The sequence below is a fragment of the Mastacembelus armatus genome, chromosome 9 (genome assembly GCF_900324485.2).
Source record: "Mastacembelus armatus chromosome 9, fMasArm1.2, whole genome shotgun sequence".
NCBI lineage: Eukaryota > Metazoa > Chordata > Actinopteri > Synbranchiformes > Mastacembelidae > Mastacembelus > Mastacembelus armatus.
Genome location: NC_046641.1, coordinates 21,180,980 through 21,194,759, shown reverse-complemented (window position 1 = coordinate 21,194,759; position 13,780 = coordinate 21,180,980). Strand labels below are relative to the sequence as shown.

The 13,780-nt window shown below is 40.4% G+C and overlaps 1 protein-coding gene across 3 annotated transcripts; it reads left to right on the top strand.

Annotated features, from left to right (window-relative positions):
* The first annotated feature begins 2,760 nt into the window (after positions 1–2,760).
* LOC113138906 (probable bifunctional methylenetetrahydrofolate dehydrogenase/cyclohydrolase 2) lies at positions 2,761–12,615 on the top strand. Of its 3 annotated transcripts, XM_026321751.1 has the most exons (8): positions 2,761–2,903; positions 3,997–4,181; positions 4,421–4,543; positions 4,804–4,956; positions 8,307–8,414; positions 10,769–10,861; positions 11,819–11,944; positions 12,319–12,615. In XM_026321751.1, the coding sequence occupies exons 1-8, from the start codon at positions 2,761–2,763 to the stop codon at positions 12,432–12,434; spliced, it is 1,047 nt and encodes a 348-aa protein (XP_026177536.1). In that variant the 3' UTR covers positions 12,435–12,615. The 3 variants fall into 3 exon arrangements, with proteins under 3 accessions (XP_026177536.1, XP_026177538.1, XP_026177537.1); XM_026321753.1 differs by lacking the exon at positions 3,997–4,181 and having other exon boundaries at positions 2,769–2,903; XM_026321752.1 differs by lacking the exon at positions 2,761–2,903 and having other exon boundaries at positions 4,058–4,106.
* Positions 12,616–13,780: the final 1,165 nt, after the last annotated feature.

Genomic DNA, 13,780 nt, shown 5'->3' with positions numbered 1-13,780 from the left:
AACTTCAGTCAAGTGTAGCAGACGCTTGTAAATGTCAGTGTTTTTTTCACATCAGCACTTATCAACCAAACACTGAAGGGTCAGCGTCGTGTGGTGCCTCAGATGTTCAGTCTGCTCTCTAGCAGTCACACAACAAATATCACAGCCTCATCACATCTACAGGAAACTGATCAACTTGGTTCGTGCCTTCCCGGAGATTTCTCATAGCATGTTGAGCTCGGGTGGCAAACGGACTATTTACTGTACGGCCTGAGGTTGTTACGACAAACAGTTGCTGGATCTTAGAAATTTCAAACATTGTTGTGCAGCAGATTGAGTGTTTGTTAGACTGTTTTCAGAACACAGTGTACACAGTGATTATGTTTCATACGTCAACATCCTTAACTGGCATGTATCAGCACGTATGTCTGTTTTAAAAATTGAAAAGCTTTTGCTTAATTACATATAGTATGGGTTGGTAAACAGGCCATGTGTATAAAAACCATTAAGGAATCTGCAGCTTTGTCACACAGAAGAACATTCCCACATTCTCTGTTCATCTCAAGTCCAGGCATGTTTGTTTGGGTGTGGTGTCTACCACTCAAACAAACTAATAAATAATCTTTACTGATTTTAAAAGCTCAATAACTTGCTTTCATACCCGCTGATATCACCGACCAAACAATATAATGAGATATGGAGATTTTTACAGGTGTTCGTTCTTCCAAACTTTGAACATGAATACCTAGATTAAGTTTTATCTTAATCTTTGTTTTTTTTTTTCAATTTCACTGAGTGTTTATGATGTGCCTAAAAAATGCCTTTTGTTTACTCACTGATAAAGCTACTTCAAAATAAAAAATAGAAGCAAATAAAAGGAAAAGGAAAAAGAATATATGCTATACATAGACTTTCTTGAACTTATCTTGAACCCCAGCATGCTGGGATCAAATGACATAACGCAGGCTACGATGAGATAGATTGTTTAGTCCTTACTTGCTCAGTTTCCATAGTGTTACCTGCAGTATACCTCTGTTAAGATAACTGGCTCATGTTACCTTCGCTTGGACTGATGTTTAGCTATGGGTGGCAGCACAACACTGAACACCTTGTAGACACAGTGTGAACATTCATTTGGTGGCGTGTTGGTGAATTTGTCATGAAAATTTTAAATGAAATGTGAATTTCATGTGCGACTTTAATCTTTACTGTAAAACTTCATGTTTTCTACCCAAGTTGCCCCCAAAAAGGTTTACATTTGTCTTAATGTACTGACACAATGTTCACTCTGTGCAGTATCAACATTTCTGGGTTTTATGTTTATGTTTAAAGAACTAACGTTTTTCAGGATATACAAAAGATTAAATATCGAAAAAGTAAACTTGGACTTGAAGGTTAAGACAGAATATAATTTCCATATAATTTATGTTTTCAAGTGTTTTGTGCAACCACTAAAGCATCCAACAAGCAACTTCCTCTTTGTGGTATTAGTGTAACTTGTAGGAGCCTGACCTGTTTATGTGACATGTCTTCCCATTTCCCTATATTGTTTACCCTATTTTCCTAATTGGTCTGGTTAAACCAGCAAATGTTGGGTCATAATCCTGGTCATTTTTGTCCTTGTGCTTTGGCTGTTGAATCATTTGCTTTGTATGTTGTATGGTAACTACTGGATGCAGGTAACAGTCCACTGCACAGCTGCAATGAGTTTTCAAACATTTTAAATGCTCCCTACGCAGTTCACTTAATGCACCAAATATCTGCTGCCACCTTGTGGCAAAACTAAATGTGACTCACTCCACTCTGTCTACTGCAGTATCTGTATCTAGAGGTTGAGTCATGGCAGCTGGATTTCTAGTTTTTCACCACTCATCCGAGTAGCTTCATTAGTCTGAGAGAAAGCAGGTATGGAACCTCCAATTTATCTTCCAAACTGGTTTTCAGCCCACGTATGACGTGAAACCAACTCAGCTGTGTGGGTGTAACGACTCTCACCTGATTTACATAGTTCACCTAATGAGCCAATGGGACTAGGGGTGGAGTGGAACCAACTTGGAAGATAAATTGGAGGTTCCATACGACCTAAAAACTAGAAGTCCAGTTGTCATGACTCAACTTCTATATAACTTCACCTGGATGATTGAGACTCTCCACTAGTGTTATGTGATAATTATACCACAATGTTTCCTGAAAGTTTATTATATTTGTGTGTAAACATATATATACTTAACACATTCTATCTTGATTGTTTAATCTCTACTAAAAAGTTTTGCAGTAAATTGTTTCACACAAAGTTATGTGGTGATCAGTAAACTAAGCTAACCAGTTTCATACGGACTATGGTGTGAATCTCCTCATGTAGCTGCCATTCCCCCAGAATGATCAACTATATTTTTAACATATTTACACTGATAATTACCTGATACAGAAACGAAACAAACTGATAAATCAAATTTAAAAAGGAAGGAACTGCAGGTTAATCTAAAGAAGTCAAGGTGGAAGATTGAGGATCCAGCAGGATTCATAGTCTACTTCAGGTAGTAGCTACTAAATGACTTTATGTTGACCCACATGATGAGTCCAACAGGAGATCCAGCCTCACTCACTGCAGCTTCTTTCTCCTGAATTTATTCTTTTTAATCAATTTGAACAATAAATAGCAAACAAACTGCTGCAAGCAGGCTCCAGTTGAAGCCCAGTCACTGTGCTGCTGTGTAGATGTATTGTGCACATACTGCCCACCCCCGTCGTGCACGCGCCCCACAGCACACGCACACAAACATGGCGGCCTCTGTTTCACCGCTACGCTCCTCCTTCAGGATTTGCAGCCCGCTAACGTTGCACCAACACCGCTGCCGGGCCAAACTGCGGGTGCACAGAAAATGCGAGAGTCAGAGAAAACACCTACACCAGTCGGCGACGAGGTAAATGGCACCGCTGTGTTTTTGCATTTTGATGTGCGGTGTTACTTTGCGGGGGGATGGATGATGGATGGGCGCCGCACCGGTGAAGGCGCGTGCACCCTCACGTGTCAGAGGAGGAAGGTGATTGACAGCAGGTTTACCGTTCACGGTAGAGGGCTCAGGTTTAACTGAGGGAGGGGGGGTCAAGTGGAGTCCTGCTTTAACCGACTGTCACGTACACATCGAAAGGAAAATGTGGAATTACATCCACGTAGTGAATTAACGAGCTGGTGGCGCTAATTTTCCATTCAAGGTGCCATTAAACCTTTACTGAGGAAGACGGCGCAATGTGATGACGCAATTAAAAGAGCGCCACCCCTAACAAAAAACACTCCATAAGCAGATATTATTATTATGAACTATTATAAAAAGCATGATCTATATTTAGATTTCTCTACTTTAAACAGGATATTTAATATTAAATGGATTAGACAACTTCTATGTAGAACAATAAGGACATACTGTATAAACACAGATCTTCCTTGAATTGGTTTTTAAGCAACATCCTTCTGGATGATCAGTAGGAATGTTATTTAATTACAATACAACATTCCTGTAATGCCTAGAGATTATGAAAAGAAAGTGTTTGAACAAGCAATAATCAGTCATCTAATCATGTTGCTTTATTTCATTATATTAAAAACATCTGCTTTTACACACATCTGCATAGTAACAACAGGTTCATTAGATTTCTAGTTTAGAAAGATATTATCAGTATACCAGCCTGTATACATATTCAGGTTAAATCTAAAATCAAATCAAAATCAGGTGTCAAAATTAACACTGATGGTCATGTTTTGGTTTTTTGGGTTTTTTTTGAGTTAATGTGCATCATTGTCCTTCCACATTATAATCTACTAAGCACTGTCTTTGTCAAATAAGCAAGTATAAAAACTGCAGCAAAGAACATGGGGGCATTTTTGCTTAAAAATAACTTTATCAGACTTGTTGCTGATTTATTTTCTGTCAATCAACTGTATTTAAAATAATGTTAAGAAAAAAAAAAGTGTTATGTGTATCTACATTAATTCATCTTTACAATTGACCTCCCCAGGCATGCTGCAGTGGTGATTTCTGGGACAGAGTTGGCTCGTCAGCTCCACAGAGAAATTCAGCGTGATGTGGAAGAGCTGGTAGCTCAGGGCAACATGAGACCCCACCTAGGTGTGGTCTTAGTGGGGGATGACCCAGCTAGTCGTACCTATGTTAAGAACAAGACCCGAGCAGCCAGCATCCTGGGTCAGATATAAACATTGCACACGTTCTTAAAGACTATTTGCCTAATGCATATCATATAGATCAACAAATATAACATGAGCCCGTCTAGTGCCTTTTAAATCTTTAAGCATACATGGACATATGGGCAAATGAGTAAATACATTTTCAGTGACAAAGTTTATGTAGTACAATGTCACACACCTATTTGACATGCACATGGAAACAGTATGAACATGTATTTTGTGTGATGTGGTCTCCAGGTATTTCCAGTGACACAGTGGTGCGGCCTAGCTCGGTCTCCCAGGAGGAGTTGCTGGAGCTGATTGACAAGATGAACCGTGACTGGAGGGTCAGTGGCCTGTTGGTGCAGTTGCCTCTTCCAGGTAAACACAGGGACAATATCTGCAGATGAGGTTTCTTCACTGGCATCAACTTACTCAATATTAACTAGTCTAAACACATCACATTAAACAGATCCTGTAGATACAGTATAGGTTTGGCCTCTTATATGTGATTTGTGAACACTGATGAACTTTATTAGCAAGTCTGAAATGTATTTCCTGTAAAAAAACAAACAAACCTGATTTAAATGTGATCAAATTCACCGATATTATATGATCATGTCTGTTTCTTTCTTCTTTAGAGCACATCAATGAGCGAGCAGTGTGCAACGCCATTGCTCCTGAGAAAGATGTGGATGGCTTCCATATAGTGAATATCGGGAAGTTGTGCCTGGACCAGAGATCCATGGTGCCTGCGACACCTGCAGCAGTCTGGGAGATAATCAAAAGAGCAGGTAACCCACCAAAACGTGCATTACTCATGGCTGATTTTTCAAAAACTGAAAGTCATCACATCTAAACAAATGTTTGATTTTGAGTTACAACAATTTTAAAGTCAAAGTCTGGAGTCAAAGGGAGGAGCAGGCACATGCATTCTGCCTTACTATGCAGGGTCCACTAGGTGGCATCTAACAATTGTCTAACCTGTTTCAATCTGTTCATTGTTAATTTGCTAGACCACTCAGTCATCGATTGCAAATGATATAAGTATTCTATCAATTAATGATTCTTCAGATTAACAGTGAAGGTTACATTAAGAAATCAAACTTACATTCAGAAATGTTCATGTTAAGAGTCAGTTGTTAAGACCGAACTAATCTTTCTGTGTGGCACCTTAATGTGGGACTTAGATTCTGGCAGCACTGGCTGTATTTGTAGTGAAAAGTAAACAGTAACTGACTTACTGTTCGTGTCCAGAGTAGGGCACTGCTGTTCATGTTCAAGCTGCGCTAAAGCTTTAGTCAGAATGAGCTGCTGATTTGATTAGTTTAGTTCGTTTAACTGTTGTTGCTGACAAGTCTGACTGCTGAGTAAAAAACTGTGACATAGTTTAGATGCTCTGCACATGAGAGAACACTGATGCTTTTTATATGACATGCCGTGTTTATGATGACCATGATGAAAAAATGTGAGACCTCGATGGCTGTTATCACATGTTATCAGAGGTCGTTTGTAATCCCCATACCAGACAATCTTGAAGCATCTTAGGTGCTTTCTGCATTTGTAGAATGTAGTGAGGAGGGAGGGTAAAGGTTTTTCTCTTTCTGTCTCTACACATCCCTGTGCTGTGTGTGCAGGGAGGCATAGAGACAATGCTGACTGTTAAGTTTGGATCCTTTCATGATATACTGTAAATATATCTGCGCTGTCCATCTGATGCTCAGCATGTTTTACTCACACTCTGTGTCTTTGAAAAATGTTTTTCAATATTTTCCCAGTAATGCAGAGCAGCTTAAGAACATTTTACCCAATGAGCTACATGGATTCATGTTGGATAGGTTTGTAATATGAATCACCACCACAACAAAATATAAAGCGATAGCCCCGATTGTTAACTCTCCAGAATCTGAAAGTCCTGGTACAAAGATTTTAAAACTGTTCCACTGCCTGACCTATATAGTCTCACCCCTATGGGTGGTGTGTCTTCCTCAATCTCGGGTCCTCTACCAGAGGCCTGGGAGTTTGAGGGTTCTTCGCAGTATCTTAGCTGTTCCTAGCACTGCGCTCTTCTGGACTGAGATCTCTGATGTTGTTCCTGGGATCTGTTGGAGCCACTCTCCCAGTTTGGGGGTCACAGCCCCGAGGGTGCCGATTACCACGGGGACCACTGTTGCCTTCACCTTCCACATCTTTTCTAGCTCTTCTTTAAGCCCTTGGTATTTCTCCAGCTTCTCATGTTCCTTCTTTCTGATGTTGCTGTCACTTGGGATCGCTGCATCTACCACTACGGCTTTCTTCTGTTGTTTGTCCACCACTACTATGTCCGGTTGGTTAGCCATCACCTGTTTGTCGGTCTGTATCTGGAAGTCCCACAGGATCTTAGCTCGGTCATTCTCCCTCACCTTTGGAGGTGTGTCCCATTTTGACCTTGGGACCTCCAGCCCATACTCGGCACAGATGTTCCTGTACACTATGCCGGCCACTTGGTTATGGCGTTCCATGTACGCTCTGCCTGCTAGCATCTTACAACCTGCTGTTATGTGCTGGATTGTCTCAGGGGCATCTTTGCACAGCCTGCACCTGGGGTCCTGCCTGGTGTGGTAGATCCCGGCCTCTATCGATCTTGTGCTCAGGGCCTGTTCTTGTGCCGCTACGATCAGTGCCTCTGTGCTGTCTTTCAGTCCAACTTTTTCCAGCCACCGGTAGGACTTTTCGATATCAGCCACTTCTTGTATCTGTCGGTGGTACATGCCGTGCAGGGGTTTGTCCTGCCATGATGGTTCTTGCTCTTCGTCCTCTGCATCGGGCTTCTGTTGCCTGAGATATTCACTAAGTATTCCATCGCTTGGGGCCATCTTCCTGATGTACTCATGGATCTTGGCCGCTTCATCTTGGATGGTGGCTCTGACACTCACCAGTCCCCGGCCTCCTTCCTTCCTCTTAGCGTACAGTTTCAGGATGCTGGATTTGGGGTGAAGTCCTCCATGCATTGTGAGGAGCTTCCTTGTCTTGACATCAGTGGCTTCTATGTCCTCTTTTGGCCAGCTTATTATGCCAGCGGGGTATCTGATGACCGGCAGGGCATAGGTGTTGATGGCTTGGACCTTGTTCTTCCCATTTAGCTGACTTCTTAGGACTTACCTTACCCTCTGTAGGTATTTGGCTGTGGCTGCTTTCCTTGCGGCTTCTTCCTGGTTCCCATTTGCCTGTGGGATTCCAAGGTACTTGTAGCTGCCCTCAACATCCGCTATGCTGCCTTCTGGGAGTTCAACTCCTTCAGTCCTGACAACTCTCCCTCTCTTTGTTATCATTCGACCACACTTGTCCAGTCCGAATGACATTCCAATGTCGTTGCTGTATATCCTGGTGGTATGGATCAGTGAGTCGATGTCTCGTTCAGTCCTGGCATACAGCTTGATGTCATCCATGTACAGGAGGTGGCTGATGGTTGGCTGATGGCCCCATTTCGCAGTCGGTATCCGAAGCCAGTCTTAGTGATGATCTGGCTGAGGGGGTTCAGGCCTATGCAGAACAGCAGCGGGGACAGAGCATCTCCTTGGTAGATGCCGCACTTGATGGAGACTTGTGCTATTGGCTTGAGGTTGGCTACTAGGGTTGTTTTCCACAGTCCCATTGAGTTCCTTATGAAGGTTCTTAGGGTCCTATTGATGTTGTACAGCTCCAGGCATTCCAGGATCCATGTGTGAGGCATTGAGTCATAGGCTTTATTTATATATATATATATATATATATATATATATTATATATATATATATATATATATATATATATATATACATACATATACACATATATATATATAATAAAAAGCAGCCAATTTCTCATCAAACAGATATCTAATACATACATATCTGTCCTCCCACTATCAATCACTTTAATGACTTTTGTCATTATATTGGCTGACAATGAATGTAGTAATTGTCACACGCCCGACATTGTGGTGCCAGGTTGTGGTGCAGCTGGCAAATTAACCTCCCTCCACATTCCTATGTGATCAGTCAAAAAGGGAAATCCTGCCCTCTACTATATGTTTAGTATTTTATGTTTATCAAATGATTTTAACAAACTATTGTCTCAATGGACTAGTAAAATCTATTTCTCTTTTAAAAATGTGTTTTTACAGGTATTGAGACAGTGGGAAAGAATGTCCTGGTTGCTGGTCGCTCCAAAAATGTTGGAATGCCCATCGCAATGTTGCTGCACACTGATCGCAATCATGAACGTCCTGGAGGTAAGTGTGTGTGTGTGTGTGTGTGTGTGTGTGTGTGTGTGTGTGTGTGTGTGTGTGTGTGTGTTTGTGTGTGTGTGTGTGTGTGTGTTTGTGTACGTGCGTGTGTGCACAGGTGAGTCACAGGTGTAATATGATTGGAGTGCACCATAATGTAATTTTCTAGGCAAGTGATATTGCAAAATCTTGGCTTTTCTGAAAGAATAGTTGATGTTGTAGGCTTTTGTCAGGAAATGACCAGTGAATAAAGTCTTGAATGACTCCTCATCTTCTTAATCAAAAAGTAAATGCTGCTGCATGTCCTGCTGGAGGAGTTCACAGAACAAAAAAGCCAGGGAGTGTGAAGGAAAAACACAGGGCGAGACTTTGGCATTGTACATTGCTGTAAGACAGATAAACTGTCCTTATAAGGGTGTAGGAAGAAGGGAGGGGATTTGGAAAGGTACTACATGGAATTTGCTGCTAGATGAAGCAACAAGATACTTCTGACCTTGTCTAAGTAACTTAATAAGTTCACTTGTGATCATTTAAAAAGGTATTTGATTCAGCTAAAAGTTGCACTGAAAGATTAGAGATGCACATGAGACCAAGTAATAAACGGGTCAACATTAGACTCCAATTTAAAGCAGTGCCACTTTGGGTTGGCTGATTTACATTTTGTAAGTTTATTTAGTTTTACTTAGGCACACATCACTTGCAACTGGCAGTTAGAAGGTGTAAATTATTTTTATATGAGAACTAGTTTTGGTGGTGCAACCCGTTTTAGTTTAATGACACACAAAACTCTATTTAGGAAACACTTACATTAAAACTAGGCTAAGTTTAAACTTATGAGTAGCCGGTGCAACCGGCTGCTGGCCTACCCAGCAGCCTCAACTGAGTGCAACACACGCCCGTTACACACACCAGGTGTGTCATACAGACAGAAGAAATAGTTCAGTGCAGATGCCTGGTTGCGTCAGTTCAGAGAGTGAATATATTGTCACTATACTTTAACTTTTCTTGAGATTTGATGTCTAATGTGAAAGAGATCAGTGAATTATTCTGATGTGCTGATATTCATCACTATGAGATGATGCTGCCAGTGTTTCAGGTTACCAGCTAAACAATTGCTGTGTGTATTTTAATCCCCATATGCCACACATGTGTATTGTCCTTTGAGCATATGGGACTAATTCCACAGAAGAGTCACACAACACCAACAACGTGTCAATCAGCAACCAGCGCATCTGACACCAGTTGCTGAGCACTTCGAAAACATTGCTACTGCCTTCTGCCTTCTATCTTGCTTCCACTTCTATATGTATAATACATGTGATTTTATTGTATTAATGTGGGTTTTCCTTCTAGTAAAATTCTCAATGATAGGGAGGAACAGTAAGCATGAGAAATAAAAGTGGGATGAAATATGGCCAACAGGACATCTTAGTTTTTCAGGAACTCAAAAGGAGCTTAACTGATATAAGAAGAAAATCTGTGGCAAAAAACATTCCATTCAGTGTTTTAAAACCTTTGATTGGCACTGTTTAACCTGATAAGCTTGTACACACCCTGTATCCAGAGCCTCTTTATCTTGTGCCTTCACTTTAGAATATTGTGACACACCAAGTTGTTTTTAAGTCATGTTTATACTCAGTTTCAGTATGCATTCTGTTGATAAGGAACAAGTGAAAGCATAACAAAAATAAAACTGTCTGAAAACTGGAAAGTTTCACTATTATTTCTTGGAAAAGCAAGGAGAATTACTAAATGTTCACAAACACAAAATGACAAGATTACAGAGCTGGTAAAGCTGATATCATGCATCAGGTATAACAATGGTACATTAATGCCAAAACTTTGCTTCCTAAGCTTCAAAATGTTAATAAAGACCCTCAAACAGGTCTTAGAAGATGAGGAGACCGTCTGAATTGTCTTCATAATGATACTGAACTAAAATTTGTCAGTACAATATGTGCACATAGACACACACACCCCCCTGTAGGCATATGAAATGCAAATTTGATGTGTTGTGACTCGCCTTTGCTTCCTTCTCATTCTGATATTCGGGAAACCGTTGTTGTGTGAGCCTCTCTCTCCACACCTGTATTCCTGATCATGGTTCCTTTATGGCTACAGGATGTCCTCAAACATCTTAGATCAAGAATGGGCTTTCTGTCAAGGTGCTTCTCCTCATTGTGTAATTACTCACAAAATGAAATGTTCTTAACCCTTGACCAGCTACCAGTTCACAGGAGCAAGATTCAGTCTTATGGAAGTGAAGGAAACATTTACATTTAGAGAACCCAAAGATCAGCCTATTGCAGTTATTAAAGAGTGAATTGGCAAAAAAACAAATGAATCATGTTTCCTCTCAGGTGATGCCACAGTGACCATTGCCCACAGATGTACACCAAGAAAACAGCTGAAGGAGCTAACCAGCCTGGCTGACATCATTGTTGCAGCTGCAGGTAATTGCATCCCCAGACAGCAATATGACATAGTCCCACTAAAAAATTTTAAATTGGTTCATAATAAAAGATCATACATAGTCTCAGTCAGCACTAGGACCATAAGTAACAATTAATGTCAGTAATCATTAACCTGCCATTTAGCTTCTCATTTCATTATTTGCTCAGTAGAAAATCAGGAAATAGTCAAAAATGCCCATATCTTGCTTTGCCCAACCAACAGTTAAAACTTTGTCAGGACAATTTGGTAAATAAAAATTATTTTTAAATTAAAAAAAAAAATTCCATCATTATCACCTTAGTTGGCAGTGTGACTGTGCCTTACAGGAAGCCCACCAATGTGCTTTATTATTGTACAGTGTATTGTAAACACAACTACAAAGAGCACATTGTTCATGCTGCAACTTAAGCAGTTATTATTCAGGCTGTGTGGACAACACACAGGTATGTACTGTTGCCTCACAGCAAGAAGGTTCCTGGTTCAAAACACGCCAGCAGACTTTCTGTGTGGAGTCTGCATGTTCTCCCTGTGCTTGTGTGGGTTTTCTCCAGGTACTCTGGTTTCCTCCCACAGTCCAAAAACATGTATGTCAGGTTGATTGGTGACTCTAAATTTCCCATAGGAGTGAGTGTGAGTGTGTGAGGTTGTTTGTCTCTATGTGGCCCTGTGATGGACTGGGGACCTGTCCAGGGTGTACCCCTGCCTTTCACCCAAAGAGAGCTGGGGTAGGCTCCAGCAGATCCCTGGGACCCTGGTTAGGAATAAGCGGGTATAGATGATGGTTGGATGAAACCTGTACTTTTTTCTGTTATATACATTATGGTGGTTGGAATGTGGATGCCATGCGGGCTGTAGGTGCCAGCATGAACCACAGTTCAGAATTTTTTTTCACTTTCTTGGAACAGTTAATGTCACATATTATCTAACTGTAAATCTGCTTTTATGTGCGTGCACAGGTGTTCCCAGGCTGATCACCGCAGATATGGTTAAAGAGGGCGCAGCGGTCATCGATGTGGGCATAAATCGCATACAGGACCCGAACACAGGAAAACTCCGGCTTATTGGTGATGTGGACTTTGATGGTAAGCAATCAAAAACTTTATTGGCAAAACCAAATTGTTTAGCAAAGTGTTGCACTGCACTAATACTGATATTAAATTTAGTAACACTGTTAGGGATTTCATTACACTAAACTGTTAATATTGTCATTTTTCAGTGGGCTTAAAATTTATTATATCTTATATTTCCCCTGTGAAAAATGTATTCCTCTAACCACAGGAATACATGCTTAATAGGCTTCTTACAGCTGACAGATAAATATGGGATAGCATTTAATGTGTTGCACAGAAAATTCTCTTTGAAAAAAGATTAGACAGAGATATACATATCAATCATTGCTCTAATCCTTAAATAAAAAGTACGTTGCTTAACTACAAATCAATTGTTTGACCTGTAGGAGTGAAGGAGAAGGCAGGTTTCATCACCCCTGTTCCTGGAGGCGTGGGTCCGATGACGGTTGCCATGCTGATGAGAAACACTGTAACTGCTGCTAGAAATGCACTGATGCATTAACCTCAGACATAGTAGAGCCATTTGTTTTTATGAATGCTAGATGGTTAAAACAATATATACGTACATATACATACATACATTTATTTAGGTATTCACACACAAACACACACATACATGCGCACTTTGCCAAACATCTAACACATTTGTATTTAAAACTCCATGACCTCTAAACTTCATACCTGCTGGGAAACCTATTTGATACTTTGTTTATATTGTGAATTTGTTCATGTATTTATTTAAGTTATTTATTTCCACTTTTTGAGAATTTAGATTAATATTTTTTCTACTGAAGTCATTTTGGTTAATTTTTAAACATTCCAGATTCACTGGAAAAGGAATGAATTAAATAAAGAAAACATTGCTGTGCCAACACAACAGTGGCTCATATTCTCACTTTGTTTAATTATGCATTTAATACACATCATCGTGCGTCATAATACACGTCTCACATTTCCATCACATCAAAAGTGTTATTGGTTGTCATCCTTCTGTTGCCTTGAGGAAATCTGTTCCCACAGCAGTTTCAACGTAAGTAAAATAATAGTAACGTAAGTAAAAAAATAGTCTTTGTTTGGTGTAAAATGCACTGCAAAGTTAAGCTGAAGAAAAATGCAGCTTCACCAGAGCTAGACAAATCAAGTGTTCCAAAGGCTCAATCCTTTCAGCACAGCCTGTCTTTGTGTTTCCTTGTGGGTCTTGGTGCTGGAGTGAGGTTTTCGGCATTGTCGGTCTGTCGGTGAAAACTGAAGTATCTCAAATACCGTTGAATGATTGCCATAATGTCAGAGGATGAATCTTAACAATAATAAAAGGTTTATGACCAAACACATTCAAAAGTCTTGACATGCCCACTGCTTTGCCTCTTATCACATAGAAGTTGTGGGGTGTATGGCAGAGGTAGAACAGTTTCATGATTTAAGAGCGTTCACCTCATCTGACATATCTAAAAGGTTATGGTTAGTGTCACTGTCAACTGACAAGATCACAACACGTCCATAAAATTTGGGCTTCATTATGTTGGACACTTGGACATTGGCTATGTATCACCACCACCCCCTACCTCTCAGGTTCCCAGCATCTCTGACCAACCAGTAGAAGTGACAACATGATTCGACAAACGGCTGCAAATGTTCTTGTCCATCCAAACCAGCAGCACCACAGGTGGGAATTAAATCCATGTCCCTGTGGTGCTTTTCATGCAGTGTTTTACCATTTCTTCCTCTGGTGAGGCTTTTTGTGGGCTTAACTGCAATTACATGTTAAGATCAGGAGATAAAGCCTTTCACAAGCACAATCCATATTTATTTACAAGTGAATTCGATTTCAGATTATCATTTTTAAATATT